The sequence below is a fragment of the Puma concolor genome, chromosome B4 (genome assembly GCF_028749965.1).
Source record: "Puma concolor isolate L17-30 chromosome B4, mPumCon1.1.hap2, whole genome shotgun sequence".
Classification (NCBI taxonomy): Eukaryota; Metazoa; Chordata; class Mammalia; order Carnivora; family Felidae; genus Puma; species Puma concolor.
In genome coordinates, this window is record NC_141673.1 from 25,973,984 (window position 1) to 25,994,471 (window position 20,488).

General features: G+C 41.1%; 1 protein-coding gene across 2 annotated transcripts in view; it reads left to right on the plus strand.

Moving 5' to 3' along the window:
• The first annotated feature begins 219 nt into the window (after nucleotides 1-219).
• NDUFA12 (NADH:ubiquinone oxidoreductase subunit A12) overlaps nucleotides 220-20,488 on the plus strand; it is a 31,612-nt gene continuing 11,343 nt past the window's right edge. The window contains exons 1-4 of one of the 2 annotated variants that reach the window (XM_086712626.1): nucleotides 220-392; nucleotides 1,289-1,371; nucleotides 5,174-5,261; nucleotides 7,340-8,423. In XM_086712626.1, the coding sequence (XP_086568752.1) occupies nucleotides 307-392; nucleotides 1,289-1,371; nucleotides 5,174-5,261; nucleotides 7,340-7,466 (384 nt within the window). In that variant the 5' untranslated portion in view covers nucleotides 220-306 and the 3' untranslated portion in view covers nucleotides 7,467-8,423. Of the gene's footprint in view, nucleotides 393-1,288; nucleotides 1,372-5,173; nucleotides 5,262-7,339; nucleotides 8,424-20,488 lie in introns of those variants that run through there. The other variant, XM_025926743.2, reaches the window with a different exon arrangement.

A 20,488-nucleotide genomic window follows, 5' to 3' on the forward strand; every position in this document is an offset into this window, starting at 1 on the left:
TCTGCGGAAGCCTAGTCGACATGAGCTCACCACCAGCTGCCCCGCGCTCTAAATAAAGACCCCGACGGCTCTTCAAAGTTCATCGCGCCTTTGCTTCCCGGGGAAACTAGCCGAGCGTTTTTCCGGAAACCATAAAGTGGTCGCGCAGAGGGGCGCCAGCCCCGCACATGCGTAGAACCATGTTTGCGTATCGCGCGCGCGTGCGCGAGTCGGAATATTTTGTGGTCGGCACAGTGCTGCAGTGTTCGCTTCCTCCCGGTGCACTTTGAGCGTAGCACCCGGGGGGGGCTGGTCCTACGGGACAAGATGGAGTTCCTGCAGGTCCTGAAACGCGGGCTGCAGCAGCTCAGCGGCCACGGTGGCCTCCGCGGCTATCTACGAGTTTTCTTCAGGTGGGTGGCCAGAGCCATGCTCTTGGCCTCCGGGACTGGACTTGAGTTAGCTGGTTTCTTGGAAAGAGTCCTGGGCTTGGGTCCCCTTGGAGAATTCGCAATTTTTGTCAAGGACAATCCACCCAATCTCTACCCGGCTTCCCCAAGACGAAGTGTGTGTGTGGTGCGGGGCGGGGGGGAGCTGTCTCCTTGAGACAAGATCAAAACCAGGTTTAGAGACCGAGCTGTAAGAGTAGAGGGCGTGTGGGCTGCCCGGCCGGCTTCCTGGAGAGGAGTGAGCTTTGTCCAGTATTCACAGTGTGACCTTGGGAAAGTTTTTCCCTTCACTGGCCTTCAGTTTCCTCTGTGCAGTAAGATCATAATGGTCTCTGCTAGTCCTCACATTCTTTGAATTGGGGGAGCAACATTGTTCGCGGACACCGAATCGGAGACCCACAGTCGAATGAAAGCCTGGAGACATTCGAATCATTTTCAGATGAAGTACTTTGGCCTCCTGATTTCCTGAGGGTTTTTGCTAACTCCAGTCCTCAAGGTCTAGTAGGGATAATAGATAAAAGTAGTCTTGTAACTTGAAGATACTGCGTCTGTATATTTAGTGTAATTTAAGCATATCGGTTGAGTCGATCTGTCTTTTCTGATCTTACCTGTCTACGTGGTGCTGGGGGCCACATGAGTAGGGATTCTAGAGCTCCTACCTGAAAGCTTGATTCTTCAACAGTGGGTGGCTTAATCCTGGAGATGAAGGCTAGAAGTGAACAACTAGTGACCATCCCCAGATTTCTTCATTTTTCTCGTTGGTGCAGCAGCCTTGACTGACTGAAAGTTGTTATACTCACTGTATTTTGTGTTTTGAACAAAGAATCATTCTAAAACTTGTTTTCTTTTGATATTAACAGGGCAAACGATGTGAGGGTTGGTACATTAGTGGGGGAAGACAAATATGGAAACAAATACTATGAGGACAACAAGCAGTTTTTTGGTGAGTACAATACTTTTTGATATAAATAATGGGAGTGAGATTGAGCCTGGATTTGACTCTGTTTTCTGTAATATAGAAATTCCTATAATATACTAGGAGCTTCTTTAATGAGTGTATAAACCAGCATACACTTTCTTTTTAATTTCATGGGATTATGTATGTTGTGTGTAAACAAATATTTTTACTTAAAAATAATGGCCCGTTTCTCCATATTACTAAGTTGGATATATATACAGCATTCTTTGGATATTTGTTTGTGTTTTTTTCATTTAAAAAAAATTTAGCATTTTTTTTTTTTTTTTTTTTTTTTTAATGTTGGTTTTTGTTTGAGAGAGAGAGAGTGAGTAGGGGAGGGGTGGAGAGAGATTGGGACAGAGAGTTCCAAACAGGCTCCTCACTGTCAGGGCAAAGCCCGACGCTGGGCTTGAACTCACAGACTGTGAGATCATGACCTGAGCCAAAGTTCAGTGCTCAACCGACTGAGCCACCCAGGCACCCAGCAACATTCATTTTAATAGCAACACAATTCTCAACTGTATGGAAGAATCATTATTTTTTCAAACACTTCACTATTGATAGACATTTAGATTGATTGCCTTCAACCTTTTGCTATTAGAAACAATGCTGCAGTGACTTGCTGGTAACTACATCCACATTCATTGTTTAAATATTCCAAGAATAAATTCCTAGGGGTGGAATTGCTGAGTCTAAGTATGCACATTTAAAATTTTGATGTATAGGGGCGCCTGGGTGGCGCAGTCGGTTAAGCGTCCGACTTCAACCAGGTCACGATCTCACGGTCCGTGAGTTCGAGCCCCGCGTCGGGCTCTGGGCTGATGGCTCAGAGCCTGGAGCCTGTTTCCGATTCTGTGTCTCCCTCTCTCTCTGCCCCTCGCCCGTTCATGCTCTCTCTCTGTCCCAAAAATAAATAAACGTTGAAAAAAAAAAAAATTAAAAAAAAAAAAATAAAATAAAATTTTGATGTATATACTGTGAGATTGTTAAGGCTCTTCTCTGTTATCATGGCCTAACTGTGAAATCTTTTCCAAGGTTTCTCCATGTGCCTTCACATTCCCATTCCCCTGCCTCGTTGGATTACACTTTACTATTAGTTACTTATTCTCAAAATTGATTTCTCTAATGGAAGAAGCAAATCTTGAAATTTTATTTTTTTCTGCAGAAAGCTCTGTTGTTTCCATTTGATCCAGGGCTTGGGAGAAGGCTCCAGGATGGTGTAGAAGCAACCTAGTGGTTGCCGGGAAAGGCTCAGGCATGCCAGAGGAGCGCCCTCAAAGGCATGGGCTCCAGAGGCTCTTAGTTGCACTTGAAATCTGTATTTCCTTTAATAGATAAGGTCACATTTATTTTGATCTTTTTTAACAAGACTTTTTTTTTCATGTTTATTTATTTTTGAGAGAGAGACAGAGCATGAGTGGGGAGGGGCAGAGAGAGGGAGACCCAGAATCTGAAGCAGGTTCCAGGCTCTGAGCTGTCAGTATAGAGCCTGACACGGGGTCTGAACTCATGAGCCGTGAGACCATGACCTGAGCCAAAGTCGGACACCTAACCAACTGAGCCACCCAGGCGCCCCTATTTTTATCTTTTTTAAATGTTTATTTATTTTTGAGAGAGAGAGCATGTGCACAAGCATGATCTGGAAAGGGGCAGAGAGAGGGATAGAAGTGGGCTCTGCGCTGACAGCAGAGAGCCAGATTGGGGGCTTGAACTGACAAACTGTGAGATCATGACCTGAGCTGAAGTTGGACACTTAACTGACTGAGCCACCCAGGCGCCCTGAGAAGGTCATATTTAAATTTTTTTTTTTTTTCAACGTTTTTTTTATTTTTATTTTTGGGACAGAGAGAGACAGAGCATGAACGGGGGAGGGGCAGAGAGAGAGGGAGACACAGAATCGGAAACAGGCTCCAGGCTCTGAGCCATCAGCCCAGAGCCTGACGCGGGGCTCAAACTCACGGACCGCGAGATCGTGACCTGGCTGAAGTCGGACGCTTAACCGACTGCGCCACCCAGGCGCCCCGAGAAGGTCATATTTAAATAGCATTCCTTGATGTTTGTTGATTATGTATTTACCCAGGAAAATTCTGTAAAGTAAATGCAGATTGCTTTTTGTTCATTGCCTTAAAACCCATTATAGGGATGAATTCAGTATTTTCTATTTGTGGGGTTAGGGGCAATAAGGGAGGGGTGGAAGGAATTAATATATGCGCTTTTTTGACCAATGCTAAACTAGGTGTCTGTGTGATATTTAATTTTCATAGCAACCTTAAGATGTAAGTATAATCATCTACTTTTGTTTTTTAAGATTTTTTTAAAAAATATTTTCTTAAAGATTTTTTTAATGTTTTTTTATTTATTCAAGCAGGGGATGGGCAGGCAGAGAGAGAGAGGGAGAGAGAGAATCCCAAGCAGGCTGTGCCCTGTCAGCACAGAGCTGGACTCAGGGCTCAAACCTGTGAACCATGAGATCATGACTTGAGCTGAAACCAAGAGTTGGACGCTTAAGCAACTGAGCCACCCGGTTGCTCCTAAAGATTTTATTTTTCAATAACCTCTACATCCAGTGAGGATCTTGAACTTAAAACCCTGAGATCAAGAGTCCCATGCTCCACCAACTCAGCCAGCCAGGCAGCACCCTCCCACTTTTTTTTTTTTTTTAAGGTAAGCTCTTTGCCCATCATGGGGCTGAAACTCACAACCCTGAGTTCAAGAGTCTCATGCTGTACTGACTGAGCCAGCCAACTGCCCTGTATTCATCTACTTTTAATAGGTGAAGAAACTGAGGCTCATAAAATTTGCCTAAACCTCATTAGTAATAAGTGACAGAGTATTGATTAGAATCCAGGTTGATGCTCAACTTAAGGACCCAATAGAAATATTTATTTATTTATTTATTTATTTATTTATTTATTTATTTATTTAAAGTTTATTTTTGAAATTTATTTTGAGAGAGAGATAGCAAACAGGAGAGAGGCAGAGAGAGGGAGACAGAATCCCAAGCAGGCTCCATGCTGTCAGTGCAGAGCCCAGTGTGAGGCTTGAACTTACTAACCATGAAATCATGACCTGAGCCAAAATTAAGAGTCAGACTCTTAACTGACTGAACCAACAAGGTGCTCCAAGAAACAGTTGTGTAAATTGTAGTTAGATCCCCAACTATTTCACAGAAATTTGTTAAATAAAAAAATGCAGCCATACTGTTTTGATGACAGGAGCTATCCTATTTATCTAACCATCATTTATAATGTTTGCCTATTATGTGTGATCACCAGTTTCCAAGAGGATCTCTGGTGGTCATTTAGAAATATTTATATGGAAACATATAATTCAAGTATGATTGCTGTGAATACATTTCTCCTGCCCCAGTCTCAGGAAGAACACTTTATTTCCTGAATACCCTTAACAGTTGGAAACACACTCCTTTACTTTCTCCTCTACTCCCTTGGCAGCGGTACAGGGGGAGAAGCAAGAGTTCTCCACTGTGGGAAATGCCTGAGTCCCACCCATAGAGTGAGGCTGAGTCCCAGTGTAGGGATTTTGCTCTGGCAGCTTCTGGGGTATTGATGAAAGCTTGCGATACACTTCCTGAGGCTTGTCCTCACTGATATACCCGGGGTGCTATTCCTTTAATGTTTCTTTTATGTGAAAGCACATAAAAGTCTCTTATTTAAAAAAAAAAAAAGTCTTCTTTGATATAGAATTATACTTTTTTTTTTTTTTTTTTTTTTTTTTAAGGTTGTGTTTATTTCCTCACATCTTTATAAATGTTGATCTTTCCACCCAGGTCGTCACCGATGGGTTATATATACAACTGAAATGAATGGCAAGAACACGTTTTGGGATGTGGATGGAAGCATGGTCCCCCCTGAATGGTAAGCTAAGTCAACATGTTATTTTATTTGGCTTGGCAATATTTGTTTCATTACACAAATATTTATTGAATATCTGTTTGTAAAACAGTCAGTGATCTGAAAGCGTCTGTCCTAGTTACGGTGACTGTGTAACAAATAACCCTAAAACTTAGGGTCTTAAAACAACAAGCATTTATTTCTCAGTTCTTATGGGTCAGGAGTTTAGGCAAGTCATAGACTAGCTTATCTTGGCTCTAGAATGTCAGGTCGAAGACTCAAAGGCTGGATACCAGAATCATCTGAAGACTTGTTCATTCAGTATCTGGCAGCGGGTGCTGGATGTCACCAGGGAGCACAGCTGGGGCTTTGGGCTGGTACACCCTCCGGTGGCCTGCACTGCTTCAGGCAAGTGCTCTAAGAGAAAGCACCAGGCAGAAAGCCATGTGGCCTTAACTGACTTAGTCTTGGAAATTATCCTGTATTGTTTCTGCATTCCGTTGGTTGAGGCAATTTGAAAACTCTGCCCAAGCTTAAGAAAGAGAACATAAACCCTGTGTCTTAATGGAGGCATGTCAACATCACATTACACGTTGGCGTATATGATGGTGTGGCTGTCTTTGGGGAAAAACAGTATGCCACATTATCACGTGGCTATGGGTGAAGGGAAAAGCAAAACGAATTCTGACTCTGAATATTTGGCAATTGGACTTTAAGCAAGTTCCTTAACCTCTCTGGGGCTTAGTTTTTTCATCTGTAAAATGAGAGCCCTCAAATTCCTTAGGTCTCTAAAAAGTAATTTTATAATATATCTGTTTTGAAATGAAATTCTAAATGGTCTTACGTGGATTATCAAATTTTGTGTAAAATATTTCAAAGCAGAGTACTCCTGTTTCATAGATTGCTAAAATAATACCACTTGTTTGATACATAATTAAATTCTAGGTATCTGTTATAGTTTGTCTAGAAAATTTCACCAGAAAACTAGAAATAAGTGTATTAGGTTACCTGTGACATTTTATTTAATTGAACTTGATCATCAGAAACTGCTTGAGGCTCTGTTGTGTAGGAACTGGAATAATCTCAGGGGTGCTCATAAAGACTCGATTAGAAATCCAGGCATATAACGTAAGTTAATGAAATACAGTGTGAGACAGTAGGGTGTAGTGGGGACTGTAAAGGACTGAAAAGCACACATCCCATCAAAGAGGGCAGCAGTGCTATTCATCACTCCCTGGTTCCATCAGCTGAGAGTTTGGTCAACAGTTTCTAGATAGGATTTTTCAAGAGAAAGTGGAAATGTGTATTTCAATGGTGAGATTTCTTGTTTTTTAAATGTTAGTTTAAAATATTTGTCACTCTAAATACGGCACTATCCAGTAGAACTTTTCATGATCATAGAAATATTATATGTTTGTGTTGTCCAATAAGGTAGCCACTAGTCACATCTGGCCCAGGACACTGTGAAATTTAGCTAATGTGACCGAATTAAAGTTTTTATTTTATTTAAATTAAATAGGCTACTTGATTGAACAGAACGGGTTTTTAAGAGTATATTGTGAACTACTGAAACCAGTACTGCACTGTGTTGTTAACTAACTTGAATTTAAGTAAATTTTAAAAATATATATATTGTGAATTAAGCACATATATCACATTTCACCTACAACTAGTTCTCAGCTTCTACTACTTGGACAAATTAGGAGCATTGACCTATATCAGTGATGTAGTTTGAAGGCCACGATGCAGACATACCTAGTTTCATTATGCTTTGCTTTACTGTGCTGCACAAATCAGAGAAGTTTTTTACAAATTGAAGGTTTGAGGCAAACCCTGCCATGAACAAGTCTGTCGGCGCCATTTTTCCAACACTATATGCTCACATTGTGTCTGTGTATCACATTTTGGTAATTCTCACAATATTTCAAACTTTTCATTGTTGTATGTTTGTTATGGTGACCCGTAATCAAGTGATCTTTGAGCTTATTGTTGTAATTCTTTTGGGGTGCCATGAACCACACCTATATAAGATGGTGAACTTAATAAATGTTACGTTCAGACTGCTCCACCAGCTGGCCATTCCCCTGTCTTCCTCTCCCCAGGCCTCCCTGTTCCCTGAAACACAATATTGAAATTAGGCCAATCAATAACCTTTCAAAGGCCTTTGAGTGTTCAAGAGAAAGGAGGAGTTGCACATCTGTCACTTTATTACATGTGCTGCTGAAGTGAGCACACATCTGTCACTTTAAATCAAAAGCTAAAAGTGATAAAGCTTAGTGAGGAAGGCATGTTGAAAGCCAAGATAGGCTGAATGCTAGGCCTCTTGTGTCAGTTAGCCACGTTGTGAATGCAAAAGAAAAGTTCTTGAAGGAAGTTAAAAGTGCTACTCCAGTGAACACAAGAATGATGAGAAAGTGAAACAGCCTTATTGCTGATACGGAGAAAGTTTTTGTGTTCTGGACAGAAGATCAAACCAACCACAGCATTTCCTAAGCCAAAGCTTAGTCTAGAGCAAATCCCTACCTCTTCAATTCTGTGAAGGCTGAGAGGTGAGGAAGCTGCAAAAGAAAAGTGAAGCTAGCAGAGTTTGGTTCATAAAGTTTAAGGAAAGACACTGTTTCCATAACATAAGAGTGCAAGGTAAAGCAGCAAGTGCTGATATGAAAGTTGCAGCAAGTTATTCAGAAGATCTAGCGAAGATAATTAGTGAAGGTGGCTACACTAAACAACAGATTTTCAATGTAGACGAAACAGCACTCTATTGGAAGAAGATGCCATCTAGGACTTTCATAGCTAGAGAAAAGTCTGTGCCTGGCTTCAGAGCTTCAAAGGACAGGCTGACTCTCTTGTTAGGGGCTAATGCAGCCAGTGATTTTCAGTTGAGGCCTATATTCATTCACTGTTCAGAAAATCCCATGGCCCTTAAGAATTATGCCAAATCTTATGCTCTACCAATGGAACAACAAAGCCTGAGTGACCACACATCTGTTTACAGCATGGCTTACTGGATATTTTAAGCCTGCTGTTGGGACCTACTGCTCAGAAAAAAAGATTCCTTTCAAAATATTAGTGTTCATTGTCAATGCACCTGGTTACCCAGCAGCTCTGATGGAGATGTACAGTGAGATTCATGTTTCATACCTGCTAACACAATATCTTTAGCCCACAGATGAAGGAGTAATTTTGATTTTCTTTTTCTTTTTTTTTTTTAACGTTTATTTATTTTTGAGACAGAGAGAGACAGAGCATGAATGGGGGAGGGGCAGAGAGAGAAGGAGACACAGAATCGGAAGCAGGCTCCAGGCTCTGAGCCATCAGCCCAGAGCCCGACGCGGGGCTCGAACTCACGGACTGCAAGATCGTGACCTGAGCTGAAGTCGGACGCTCAACCAACTGCGCCACCCAGGCACCCCATGATTTTCAAGTATTATTTAAGAGAGACCTTGCATAAGGCTATAGCTGCCTCTGCTGGATCTGGGCAAAGTAAATGGAAAATCCTCTCAAAAGGATTCAATCATTCTAGATGCCATTAAAAACATTTGTGATTTCATGGGAAGAGGTCAAAATACCGTCATTAACAGGAGTTTAGAAGAAGTTGATTCCAACCCATTGATCATGGATGATTTTGAGGGGTTTATCACTTCAGTGGATAAAGTAATTATGGAAGTAAATATAGAAATTGCAAGAGAACGAGAAGTGGAGCCTGAAGACGTGACTGAATTGTTGCAGTTTTATGATCAAACTTGAATGGAGGAGGAGTTCCTTCTCATGGATGAGCAAAGAAAGTGGTTCGTTGATCTAGAATCTACTGGCAGAGATGCTGTGAAGATTGTCGAAATGACAAAGGATTTAGAATATAACATAAACTGGGGCGCCTGGGTGGCTCAGTCGGTTGAGCGGCCGACTTCAGCTCAGGTCATGATCTCGCGGACCGTGAGTTCGAGCCCCGCGTCGGGCTCCGGGCAGATGGCTCAGAGCCTGGAGCCTGTTTCAGATTCTGTGTCTCCCTCTCTCTGACCCTCCCCCGTTCATGCTCTGTCTCTCTCTGTCTCAAAAATAAATAAACGTTAAAAAAAATTAAAAAAAAAAAAAAAGAATATAACATAAACTTAGTTGATACGGTAGTGGCAGGCTTGAGAGGATTGACTCCAATTTTGAAAGAAGTTTTACTGTGGGTAAAGGCTATCAAATAGCATTACATGGCTACAGAGAAATCCTTAATGAGAAGGAAGAGTGGATCAGTGTGATAAACTTCATTGTTGTCTTATTTTAAGAAATCGCCACTGTCACCCCACCACTCTGGTCAGTCAGCAGCCATCAACTTCAAGGCAAGAACCCTCCATGAGCCAAAAAATTAAAAACTCCCTAAAAGCTCAGATGGTGGTTAGTATTTTCAGCAAGCAATAAAGTATTTTTTAATCAAGGCATATGTTGTGGGTTTTTTTTAGATATACTGCTGTTGTACACTTAATAGACTATAGTGTAGTATAAACATAACTTTTATATGCACTGGAAAACAAAAATTCGTTTGACTTGTTTTATTGCAATATTTACTTTATTGTGTTAGTTTGGAACCAAGCCTGCAATATCTCCAAGGTATGCTTGTAATGAATTGTCTTTATACTCATTGCCTCTGATTGTGAGAAAGCAGCAGTGATATTACATGTTACCATAGCGTATCATTCTTTTATTTATTTTTTTTTTCAACGTTTTTTATTTATTTTTGGGACAGAGAGAGACAGAGCATGAACGGGGGAGGGGCAGAGAGAGAGGGAGACACAGAATCGGAAACAGGCTCCCGGCTCTGGGCCATCAGCCCAGAGCCCGACGCGGGGCTCGAACTCACGGACCGCGAGATCGTGACCTGGCTGAAGTCGGACGCTTAACCGACTGCGCCACCCAGGAGCCCCAGCGTATCATTCTTTTAAGATCCAAGGGACTGTGATTTTAGATCGAGAGCTGTCTACTTTCACTGAGGGGCATTTTATATGTTAGGGGCACTATTTGAGACCCAGGACTCAAAAGTGGAATTTGGCTTTAGGAGGTAAGGTGTCCAGGTTATTTGTTTGGTTGATTGTTTCGGGGTGGAATTGGTCTTAGGAGGATGCAGAAGACCTGTGGGCTATCTCTTTCAGATTTCAGATAGATTGAGATCTATTTCCTTCAAAGCACTCATCTTTACTCAGCGCTCATGGTCTATATTTTGGGAGAATGTGAGGGGAGGTGCGGGAGGGAACTGATTTAAATTATGTGATGAAACATATTTGAAATGATAACGTGGTAAAAACTATGAAAAGATAAAAGTACTATTCTGCCAAGCAAGTTCTTTTATATGATCTGAGATCACATGAAAAAGAGGTAGAAAGCTGTAGAAGATAACATCATTGCAGCAGGTGCCTGAGGACAATTGAGGATATAAAGCTGAATTTCTTTGTGGAGAGCAGCCTCCTAATGGCTGAGTACCTTTGATGACCCTTGTTTATAAGGGAAGCTTAAAGGCTTATGATGTAGGGAGAAGTGTTGTCGGACAAGTTTAGCTGTTTGTTTCTCAAGAAGACCCCCTCTTTGCTAAGTGTAATACATTGTGGAATTCTAAATTTGTGGAGTCTTACTTTTGATTTGATCCATGAGTAAATTTGTAGTTGGGTTGATTGATTTTTTTTTTTTTAATTTTTAATGTTTGTTTATTTTTGAAAGAGAAATAGCGCAAGCAGGGGAGGGGCAGAAAGAGAGGGGGACAGAGGATCTGAAGCAGGCTCTATGCTGACAGCAGAGAGCCCAATGTGGGCTCTCACCAACCATGAGATCATGACCTGAGCCAAAGTTGGAGCCTAACTGACTGAGCCTCCCAGGTGCCTCGATTCAGTTTTAATTAGAGAGACAGGTATTATATACAAAGTAGCGAATAGCAAACAGTTTATCATTGTTATTCAAATAACTATTTTTGTTTGTTTGGTTTTTAATGTTTACTTATTTTTGAGAGAGGGAGAGAGAGAGAGAGAGAGTGAGCAGGGGAGAGGCAGAAAGAATGGGAGACACAGACTCCAAATCAGGCTCCACGCTCTGAGCTGTCAGCACAGAGCCCGACCCGAGGCTTGAACTTACAAACCGTGAGGTCATGACCTGAGCTGCATTTGGATACTCAACCAACGGAGCCACCCAGGCGACCTTCAAATAACTATTGCATGCCTACCAGATGCCTAGAACTGTTATAGACACTGGGAATACAATAGTAAATAATGAGAGTTCTTGCTCTCATTAAATGGAGACAGAAGAACAAATGTTTCTATATTTTAGGTAATGGTAAATGCAAGAAAGATAATATGAAGTTGGCATTCATAAAAGGATAAAGAGTAATGGAATGCTGTCTTCTCTGGAAGTTAGAAAAGGCTTCCTTGAGGAAATGACATTTGAAGAGGGGAGGGAGCAAACCAGGGAAGGGGACAAAGAGCTCCAGGCAGTAGAAACCACAGTGCAAAAGCCTGTCTGTTGAGATATATTTTCATGTATTCAAAGAACAGCAGTGTGGCCAGTTTGGCTGGAATGGAATGACTGCAGGGAAGATTTTAGGTAACTAGGAGAAATAGCTAGGGCCTGGATCATGTAGATGTGGTAAGCCATGCTTTTTTGGCTTTTTTTCCCTAAATTTCTTTGAAAGTCACTGGAAGGTAAAGTAGGATGTGATCTGTTTTATAATTTTTTTTTAATTGGGAACAATCCTAAACTTCCTGAAGAGTTGGAAGTATATGAATCATTTCAAAGTAAGTTCCCAAAGGATGTCCTGAATACTCCAGTGTGTAATTCCTACAAACAAGGATATTCTCCTATGTAACCACAATTTGCCCGTCAAAGTCGGGAAATTAAGAGTCATATCATCTTCAGATCCCATTTAGTTTTCATCAGTTGTGCCAACAAATGTCTTTTATAGCCAGAGGGTCTAATTGTGCATTTCATGTGGATCTCATTTCTCTCTAGTCTCTTTAACACTGGATTTGTTCCTTTGCTTTTCCTTAATTTTCATGACCTTCACACTTCTCAAAGTTACAGGCCAGTTATTATTTTTTTAATGTTTTTATTTATTTTTGAAGGAGAGAGAGAGAGACAGAGCATGAGTGGGGGAGGAGCAGAGAGAGAGGGAGACACAGAATCCGAATAAGGCTCCAGGCTCTGAGCTGTCAGCACAAAGCCCGATGCAGGGCTGGAATTTACGAACCCTGAGATTGTGACCTGAGCTGAAGTTGGACACTTAACCAACTGAGCCACCCAGGCGCCCCTACAGGCCAGTTATATTGTAGAAAGTCCTTCAGTGTGGGTTTGTCAAGTGTTTTCTCATGACTAGATTCAGATTATGTCTTTGGCAGAAATTTCACAGAAGCAGTGTCCCATTAGGTGGCACCCTATTTTGATTAGTCCTATTACTGATGATATCTTCTCACTTGAATAGGGTATAGCTGCGAAGTTTCTCCTTTCTAAAGTTTTCCCTTTGCAATTAATTAGCATTTTGTGTAGAGGAACTTTGAAGTTATTTAAGTTTCCCATTACTCATCAAACTTTCAGTCTACTCGTTTATTGTATCAGTATGAACTCCTGTTATAATCAATGAGTTATAATTCATTACTATGCTTGTTCCATTTGTTTATTTACTGACTTGACTTATTTTCCTGCTCTTCTTCACCTATATCGCTTATCGCCCTACCCCCATACTCTCTGGCAACCATCAGTTTGTTCTCTGTATTTATGGGTCCATTTCTGCTTTTTGTTTGTTTTGTTTTTTGTATGTTTTGTATATTTTAGTTACTTATATGTGAAATCATATGGTATTTGTCTTTTCTAGTCTGACTTACTTTGCTGAACATAATACCCTCTGGGTCCGTCCCATCTGTTGTCACAGATGGTAAGATCACATTCCTTTTTTTATGACCAAGTAATATTCTACTGCATTTGTACACCACATCTTTTTTATCCATTCATCTTTGGATGGGCACTTGAATTGCTTTCATGTCTTGGCTATTGTAAATGATGCTGCACTTAACGTAGGGGTACATATATCTTTTTCAATTAATGTTTTTGTTTTTGTTGGGTGAGTATCCAGTAGTGGAATTACTGGATCATATGGTAATTTAATTTTTAATTTTTTGAGGAAGCTCCATACCGTTTTCCACTGTAGTTGTACCAATTTTATTTCTACCAACAGTGCACAAGAGTCCTTTTTCTCCATATCCTCGCTAACACTTGTTATTTCTCATCTTTTTGTTGCTAGCCATTCTGACAGCTCTAAGATGATATCTCATTTGGTTTTGATTTGCATTTTCCTGATGATTAATGATGTCGGGCATCTTTTTGTGTGTCTGTTGACCATTTTATTTTATTTTTGAGAGAGAGAGAGACAAAGCATGAGTGGGGAGGGAGCAGAGAAAGGGAGACTCAGAATCCGAAGCAGGCTCTAGGCTCTGAGCTGTCAACACAGAGCCCGACACAGGGCTCAAACCCATAACCGGGTGATCGTGACCTGAGCCGAAGTCAGACACTTAACCGACTGAGCCACCCAAGAGCCCCCTGTGATTTACATTTTTAAAGCATCTGTGTCATTGCCATGAAGAATGAGGAAGGGGGGGCAGTGTTGGAGCAGGCTGATTGCTGGACTAACGTGCTAGTGCTGCGAGTTGTGAGTTTGGGGACTGTACCAGTTATCCATTACTGTGTTAACAGATTATCTTAAATTTAGCTTAACACAGTAAACAGTATCTCTCATGATTTCTGTGGGTAAGGAATTGGATGCAACTTAACTAGATGCCTCTGGTTTAGGGTCTTTCACGAGGCTGCACTCGAGATATCATTTGAGGCTGCAGTCACCTCCATAGCCAAATTCATTCACGTGGCTGTAGACAGACTTCAGAGATTTGCTTCCGCGCTCACTCATGTGGGCCTCTCCACAAGGCCATCTCTTGTGGCAGCTGGCTTCTTAAGAGCAAGTGAAGAGAACACCTGAGATGGAAGCCACAGTCGTGTGTGTGTGTGCGTGTGTATTTTTCCTTTTTTTTTTTTTTTGGAAGTATAGTTAACATGGTGTTACATTAGGCCAGTCTTTTAAAACCTAATCTCAGAAGTAACATCCTACACTTAATGCTGCATTATTTTTATTAGAAATGAGTCAGTAAATACAGCCCATACTCATGGAAAGTGGATGAAAGTGGGGGAAAAAAACCTCAGTTTCTTTCTTCCCTAATAGGGAAAAACTCTTCCCTGCTGTGTGTTTCTCTTGTGAGTCTCCTGTACATACCAGACACTTCACTTCTGACACTTCTGGTTACCAAATGTGTAGGGATTCCCCCCCCCCCCCCCCCCGACAACAACAAGAAAGTCTCTGACAGCAGCTGGGTGTCCTACAGTTTAACTCATTTTTGACACTGTCTATCTGGAGATAGTGTCAGATCCCACAACAGGTAAGGTTTCAGTCCCACAAGACTGCCCCCTCTACCTCTTCCTCTAATGCCACTCACAAGCCCAGTGCTTCTGAGCAGCCAGCTATAGATTGGTCAGGAGGTTAGGGGGTGAAGCTGAAAATTCCAAGCTTTTGATCATGGCTTGGTCTTCCTGGTGACTGCCCTCATCCAGGACCATCTTGAAGCCTATCTAGAGTCACCTCATTAGAACAAGAGATGCTCCTACTGCTCTTGTTACTCAGGAATTTATGAGAGTGTTGGGAGCCCTGTGTCAGGGTCAGATCAAAGACAGATATTAAGGGGCACCTGGCTGGCTCAGTCGGTGGAATGTGTGATTCTTGATTTCAGGGTCGTGGGTTCCAGCCCCATGTTAGGTGTGGAGATTACTTAAAAAATAAAATGTTTAAAAAAATATTTTTTTAATATTTATGTTTGAGAGAGAGACCATGTGCAAGGCAGAGGGGCAGGGGCAGAGAGAGGGAGACAAAGCATCCAAAGTGGGCCCTATGCTGACAGCAGAGAGCCTGATGCAGGGCTCGAACTCACAGAGAGGTCATGACCTGAACCGAAGTCAGACACTTAACCAACTGAGCCACCCAAGTGCCAAAAAAATAAAATCTTTAAAAAAAAAAAAAAAGACAAATATTAAAACAATAGATGCTCCTAGTGTTATCATCAGGAAGTTACAAAAGTCTCAGGAGCTTTGTGCCAGGAGTTGGGTACAGAGACCAGTATATATATTTTCTGTTATCCATAGAGGATTACACAAGGGTATGTATACCCAGAGGTTGTGGTCACGGAGGCCATCCTAGAGGCTGCCTACCACAGGGGTATATTTTGAAGTAAAATGGAGGATTTGCGGATGGAGTGAATTTTGAGAGAAAAAAGTCAAGGATGACTTCAAGATTTTTGGCCTGAACTGGTGGTAACTGAGGTGAGGAAGATCGGGTAGGGTGGGGGAAGCAGAACTGGAAGAGGTAATGAAGAATTCTACTTTGTCTATGTTAAGTAGGAGATGCCTATTAGAAAACCAAGTGGGAATGGTGGTAGACAGTTAAACACTAGTCTTTAGGTCAGGATAGAGGTTGGTGATGGAGATAGGACTTCATTGTCATTTTACCTAGTGTAGTATACAATGGAACTTAGTGAATTGTAGGTAAAAGGGTTAAGTGAATCTGATCTTCAGTTAAATGCCTAGCTTTGTTTCCCTGGAAACCAGATTTGATTGTAGCAACTACAGGAGTCCCCTCTTATCCACGGTTTTGCTTTCCATGGTTTCAGTCACCCCTGGTCACCCATGGTTTAGAAGCAGGTGATCTCCTGATGTATGGTCAGAAGGTCAGTAGTAGCCTAACACTATGTCACAATGCCTGCGTCATTTACTGCACTTCCTCTCATCAGAAAAGTGTTTTATCATCTCACATCACAAGAGGAAGGGTGAGAATGGTACAATAATATTTTGAGAGGAGGGAACTATATTCACATAACTTACTATATTACAGTTCTATTTTACTATTAGTTATTGTTGTTAGTCTCTTACTGTGACTAATTTATAAATTAATCTTTATCCCAGGTGTGTAAATGTAGGAAAAACCATAGTATTTATAAGGGTTGGTACTGTCCACAGTTTCAGGCATGCACTGGGGATCTTAGAACATAACCCCTGCAAACAAGGAGGGGGACTACTATATACTGCTAGACAAAATTGATCCTTGATTGGTACATTGCATCTGGATGAGAGCAATTATAAATGCCTGGTGAGTTAGCTGTTTGAGCTTCCTTGTGTATTGCTGCTCTTAGATCTGGGATGTCCCTTGTGAGAATGGGAATCCTGAAGCTGCGCCTGTGGAGTTGTTGTTATTAGAGGTGTTAGTTTTTGTAGAGCATGAAGTCGTTAAGTCATGGCAGCTCCTGCACCTGATGTGGCTCTCCTCTCACTTGAGCCTAGGGAGTCCAAGAAAATGGGTCCTGAACAGCAGGGTGAGCAGCTGTCACCTGCACAAACTATCGCAAAGTCTCCCAATGAGAGGAACACCTGATGTTGCCTATGGGGTGAGCTATAGTTCTGTCCCCTTTCTGAGACGTCTGGTGCTGGAGATGGCCTGTGATAGTATATGAATCTGTAGGGTAGCTGCATAATCTCAACTAGAGAAGGATTCCCTTCTGAAGTGTCAAGTGTTTATTCTAGAAACAGGGAATTTCTTCAATAAACTTCTGTGGTTCACATACTGTTCCCTAATGTAGTGGGAACATTAGAAATCTTGTGGGAAAAAGAGTTCACTTTATCTCATCGCAAGGCCTTCATTTCTTTGACTGTCAGCAGCTAGTGAGGCTGTTGGGTCTACCAATAGATAAACAAAAGGTGTATGTGCTGATGTGAATGTCTGGATGGGCAGTGGAGCTCCATGTACCTTGAAAATAAAAAACTGAATGCCTAGAACCTAGCACCGTACTCAGCTTACAAATCACTTATTCAACAAATGTTAAGCATCCCAGTATGTATCATGCACTGATAGATTTACACATTACAGTGGTAAACAAAATAGATGGTCCTTGCTATCTTGGAGTTTATATCATTTAATGAATGCTAGCTGGTAGACTGTACTATAACTGAGTGTCTGTTATTTTTCTTTGTTACAGTACTTTTATTTTCTTAAAAAAATCTTTTTTAATGTTTATTCATTTTTGAGAGAGAGAGAGAGAGAGACAGAAGAGCATGAGCAGGGGAGGGACAGAGAGAGAGGGAGACATAGAATTTGAAGCAGGCTCCCGGCTCTGAGCTGTCAGCACAGAGCCCAATGCAGGGCTTGAACCCACGAACCGTGAGATCATGACCTGAGCTGAAGTTGGATGCTCAACCGATTGAGCCACCCAGGTGCCCCTTATAATACGTTTATTTTCTTATGTAAGTTCTATTCTCTTATACAATCAGCAGTGAGATTTTAATTTCTTTTTCAGGAGTTTATATGAGCTTAACCTGACTGAACAGAATGCTCAAAGTATTTCAGTAGATCACAAATAGTCTTTTATGCCATTATACTCTTACACCATTTTGATTATCCTTAATTTTATCTCTATAGCCACCAGCTATACAGTAATGCACCAAAGTCTTTATTTCCTTCCTTCTTCCTTCCTCCCTTCCATCCTTCCTTCATTTCCTTCCTTCCTTCCTATTTTGAGACAGAGAAAATCTTAAGCAGCTTCCACACTCAGCACGGAGCCATGGGGCTTGATCCCATGACCCTGGGATCGTGACCTGAGCTGAAATCAAGTGTAGAACACTCAACTGACTGAGCACCAGGTGCCCCTTTATTTTCATTTTTATGCTTGTTAGCTTTTGCATAGAATTAGTGACAGATTGGGGTGCCTGGGTGGCTCAGTTGGTTGGGTGACTGACTTCTGCTCAGGTCATGATCTCACAGTTTGTGAGTTTGAGCCCCACGTCGGGCTCTGTGCTGACAGCTCAGAACCTGGAGCCTATTTTAGATTCTGTGTCTCCCCCTCTCTGTACCCCTCTCCTGCTTATGCTCTGTGTCTCTCTGTCTCTCAACAATAAATAAACGTTAAAAAAAATTAAAACAAAAGAATTAGTGACAGATAAACCAAGTAAGTAGTTAGTATCTGTATAAAATTTGACAAAGGAAAATGTTGAGAGTAAAATGGTGGAAAATTTGGGCTCTTTTATGCATAATAGTATAAAATTACTGTTTCTACTTCTATCAAGAGTTTTTTGAAGTGTTGGAACCCTGAAATCCTTTAAATCAAGTTAAACAAATATGGCTTACCTAGATTTTTCTCTACTATGTATATACTTTTTTCCCCACTTGGTGGCACCTTCTGTTCATTTCTAAGTAACATCTTTTCTCCCTCAATGTAGTACAGCCAGTCTCTCCTTGTATATTGATTTTTCTTATTAAGATTAATGGTTAAATTACTGAAGTAATACAATAAATACACTATTTTCCAAATAATAGTGTATGTTGAAAATTTCCTATTTTTAACAGAAAATTATTTTTGCCTTGAAGATTTTTCCATAGCCATAGCATAATTAACACGTTTTTACTCTTGTGAGGATCCCTTTTCCTTGTGGTCAGCTTTTTTTCAGTTAGCATATGATGTTCTAGATGCCTTTGTAGAAAAATAGGGTGCAAGTTAGGGAGACTGAGCGTGATAGGAATCAAAGTTGCTTCATAGGTTTAGGTTTGAGAGGCTGGATGGTGTCACCATTCACTGGGATGGGAAGACTGGGAGAAGAGTAGGATGGGGAGTGGAGGATTGTGGTCACATTCTCTTTGGATATAGTAAATTTGAGATACCTATCAGAAATCCAAGAGAATAGATGTGTCAGGTGACCAGCTGGTATATAAATCTGGAGTTTAGGACAGAGGTTGAGCTGGCAAAGAAAAATGAGAAGTACCTAGCAAGGTAAGAGGGAAGGCAAGAGAGAATAGTGTTTCAACAAAGATGAGAAGGCTAGCTGAATTGATTGATGCTGAGAGATTCCTTGAGATAAGTAAGGACAGAGAAGCATCCATTTGATTTGGCAGTGTGAAGTTCATTGAGTCTAAATGGAATCTGTTCTTTTTTTTTTTTTTAATTTTTTTTTTTCAAACGTTTATTTATTTTTGGGACAGAGAGAGACAGAGCATGAACGGGGGAGGGGCAGAGAGAGAGGGAGACACAGAATCGGAAACAGGCTCCAGGCTCTGAGCCATCAGCCCAGAGCCTGACGCGGGGCTTGAACTCACGGACCGCGAGATTGTGACCTGGCTGAAGTCGGACGCTTAACCGACTGCGCCACCCAGGCGCCCCTGGAATCTGTTCTTAAGAATGTGAGAGACCAGAAAAGTTTAAAGAATCTGGCAGGGGCCAGGGATAATCTACATAACCCCTGAGAGACAACTGTCGACATTTGGCATATTTCCTTTAGTCCTTTTAAATAATGTTTTATGTCATTGTTGTGTCCATAATCATATTCAGTTTTTTTTCTCTTAATATTATAAGCAAATTTCCAGGTTATTAAAACAATCAGTACAATTACTGTTAATTTTTTTCTAATTATAAAAATGTGTAATTGTTATAGAAAACTTGGAAAACCCAGAGATACATGCAGTGGAAATAAAAATAAACTCCTTGGCCTAGAAATAAACACTGTTAACATTTTTTTTTTCATTTTCTTTTTTTTTTTTAATGTTTATTTATTTTTGACAGAGAGATACAGAGCATGAACGGGGGAGGGGCAGAGAGAGAGGGAGACACAGAATCCAAAGCAGGCTCCAGGCTCTGAGCTGTCAGCACAGAGCTCAACACGGGGCTCGAACCCATGAGCCATGAGATCATGACCTGAGCTGAAGTCAGACGTTTAACTCACTGAGCCACCCAGGCACCCCTGAGGATCTGCATTTAAAGAGAAGGAATATTTCAAATGGATCACAGTGTGGAGAACAGATTACGATTTGTTGATCATACCCTCTTTAGAAGAAGGTTTGTGATTATAAATAACTATATATAGATATGTGTGTGTAACAGTATTTTGTTTGCTGGCCTCCTTTTCTCACTTAATAAATCACAAACATTTTCCCCATTTCACTAAATATTCTGCTTGTCAGTTTGAGATTTTTAGCGTCTAAGGGGCTTTTGATTATATACATAATCATATAAAGATTAATGGAAATTTGGATTTAAAATGAATATACTGTTTATTACAGCTGCAATCTATTATCATTTTTTATTTTAGTTCCAGTATAGTTAGCATACGGTGAACTGTTAGTTTCAGGGGTATAGTGATTCAGCTCCTCCCTGCACCAG